General features: G+C 38.4%; 1 protein-coding gene across 1 annotated transcript in view; it reads right to left on the reverse strand.

Annotated features, from left to right (window-relative positions):
* LOC107089784 (trophoblast glycoprotein-like) overlaps nt 1-1,105 on the reverse strand; it is a 5,276-nt gene extending 4,171 nt beyond the window's left edge. Inside the window, exon 1 of the mRNA XM_015382750.1 lies at nt 1,075-1,105. Within this exon, the coding sequence (XP_015238236.1) occupies nt 1,075-1,105 (31 nt within the window). The remainder of the gene's footprint in view (nt 1-1,074) is intronic.
* Nucleotides 1,106-1,759: the final 654 nt, after the last annotated feature.

Below are 1,759 nucleotides of genomic sequence, written 5' to 3' on the forward strand. Positions count from 1 at the left end.
AAAAAAGTGCATGATGGATTAGGAGGATCCACTATGACGGCGTAAGAGGGCCAGGCTAGAGATTTTATTTTTCCTTTTATTTCGAGAATAAAGTAATATTACATGAATAAAGTCATAAAATTACAAGAAAAAAGTCGCAATGAAAATAGTCATAACATTACAAGAATAAAGTCGTAACATTACAAGAAAAAATGTCGCAATGAGAATAGTCATAAAATTACGAGAATAAAGTCATGACATTATGAGAATAAACTCATAACGCTACGAGAAAAAAGTCGCAACGAGAATAGTCATAAAATCGCTAGAATAAAGTCGTAAAATTACAAGAAAAAATGTCTCAATGAGAATAGTCATAAAATTACGAGAATAAAGTCATGACATTACAAGAATAAAGTCCTAACGTTACTAGAATACAATCGTAACGTTGCGAGAATAGTCGTAACGTAGCGAGAATAGTCGTAACATTACGAGAAAAAATTCCCAATGGGAATAGTAATAAAATTACAAGAATAAAGTCATGACATTATGAGAATAAACTTGGAACGTTACGAGAATAGGGCTCGTGATCCGCGTTGCATTGTGGGACGTGGCTGCCATATTCACGGCTACGCAAACGTAAACATAGCTCTGATACAAAGTTGTTGTTGAAAGAAGAGACGTAGAAGTAGAGTGAAAAAAGATGTTAAAATCTGGAATTTACCAGGACACATTAAATAAAGAAGCCACGGACCGGTATGTTGACAAAATCAGCATTATTAATAATTTGGATCCATATGAAGTTCCAAACAATGAGTGGAGAACCGATGAGTGAGCGCCTATACTTCAAAACAGTTCCGAAGCTACAAGTCCTTGGAGTCTCATGTGCAGTTCATGAATGGATGGGTTCAGGAGCTGCAGATCATAAAGCCAGCAAACAGAGTTAGAGTTAGTAACGTTAACTGCCAACCCTCCGGGTTTCTCACGTATTTGAGCCTTTTCCTGCTGCCGTTTTTATTATTTTCCCGTAAAAGATCCCAACTTTGAAGGAAAGAAACAAAGTAGGCTATAAAATAAAACCGTGCATCTTTAACTTACCAGTATCAAAATGCAGGAAACACACTCTCATTGACATTGGAATACTGTGGAAAGTTATGTTCGGTCGTCTTACAGCCACCATCCAAGCTAGCCGACGACTCTTTATCTCTGATGCTTGGTCTCCATGGTTACGCCTCCAGGCAGGAAAGCGGTGGAAAGTTAACCCATTTTCTATGTTTTCCCCATGGCGACCATGTGTTGAGCTGTTACAGCCCACAATACAGCAACAGTTTACCATGGTTGAAATCAAGTTAAGGTGAAATTAATAAAATTAAAACACGGCTGAGAAGGAGTACAGTATGCGGTAGTCTAGGCAGTAGTCTGAGCCGCGGTAAAAGAGGCCGTCAAGATGGCGGCGACGCAAAGTGCTTACGTCATGACGACCAAGCCCTATAAACTCGTAACTTTACAAGAATAAAGTCCTAACGTTACGAGAATAAAGTCGTAACGAAAATAGTCAAATTTACGAGAATAAAGTCGTAACATTTCAAGAATAAAGTCACGACGAGAATAGTCGTAAACTTACATGCATAAAGTCGTAATATTAAGAGAATAAAGTCCTAAAATGACGAGAAAGAAGTATTTTATGACAACTCCTACAAGCAGCTGAAGCTGATTGGTCTAGCTGGTCAGCCGCTGGGCGGAGCTCAAAGCTTTCTTTCTGAAATGGGTTGTTGAATGATGA

This window comes from Cyprinodon variegatus, unplaced genomic scaffold (assembly GCF_000732505.1).
Source record: "Cyprinodon variegatus isolate N-32 unplaced genomic scaffold, C_variegatus-1.0 Scaffold265, whole genome shotgun sequence".
Taxonomy (NCBI): Eukaryota; Metazoa; Chordata; class Actinopteri; order Cyprinodontiformes; family Cyprinodontidae; genus Cyprinodon; species Cyprinodon variegatus.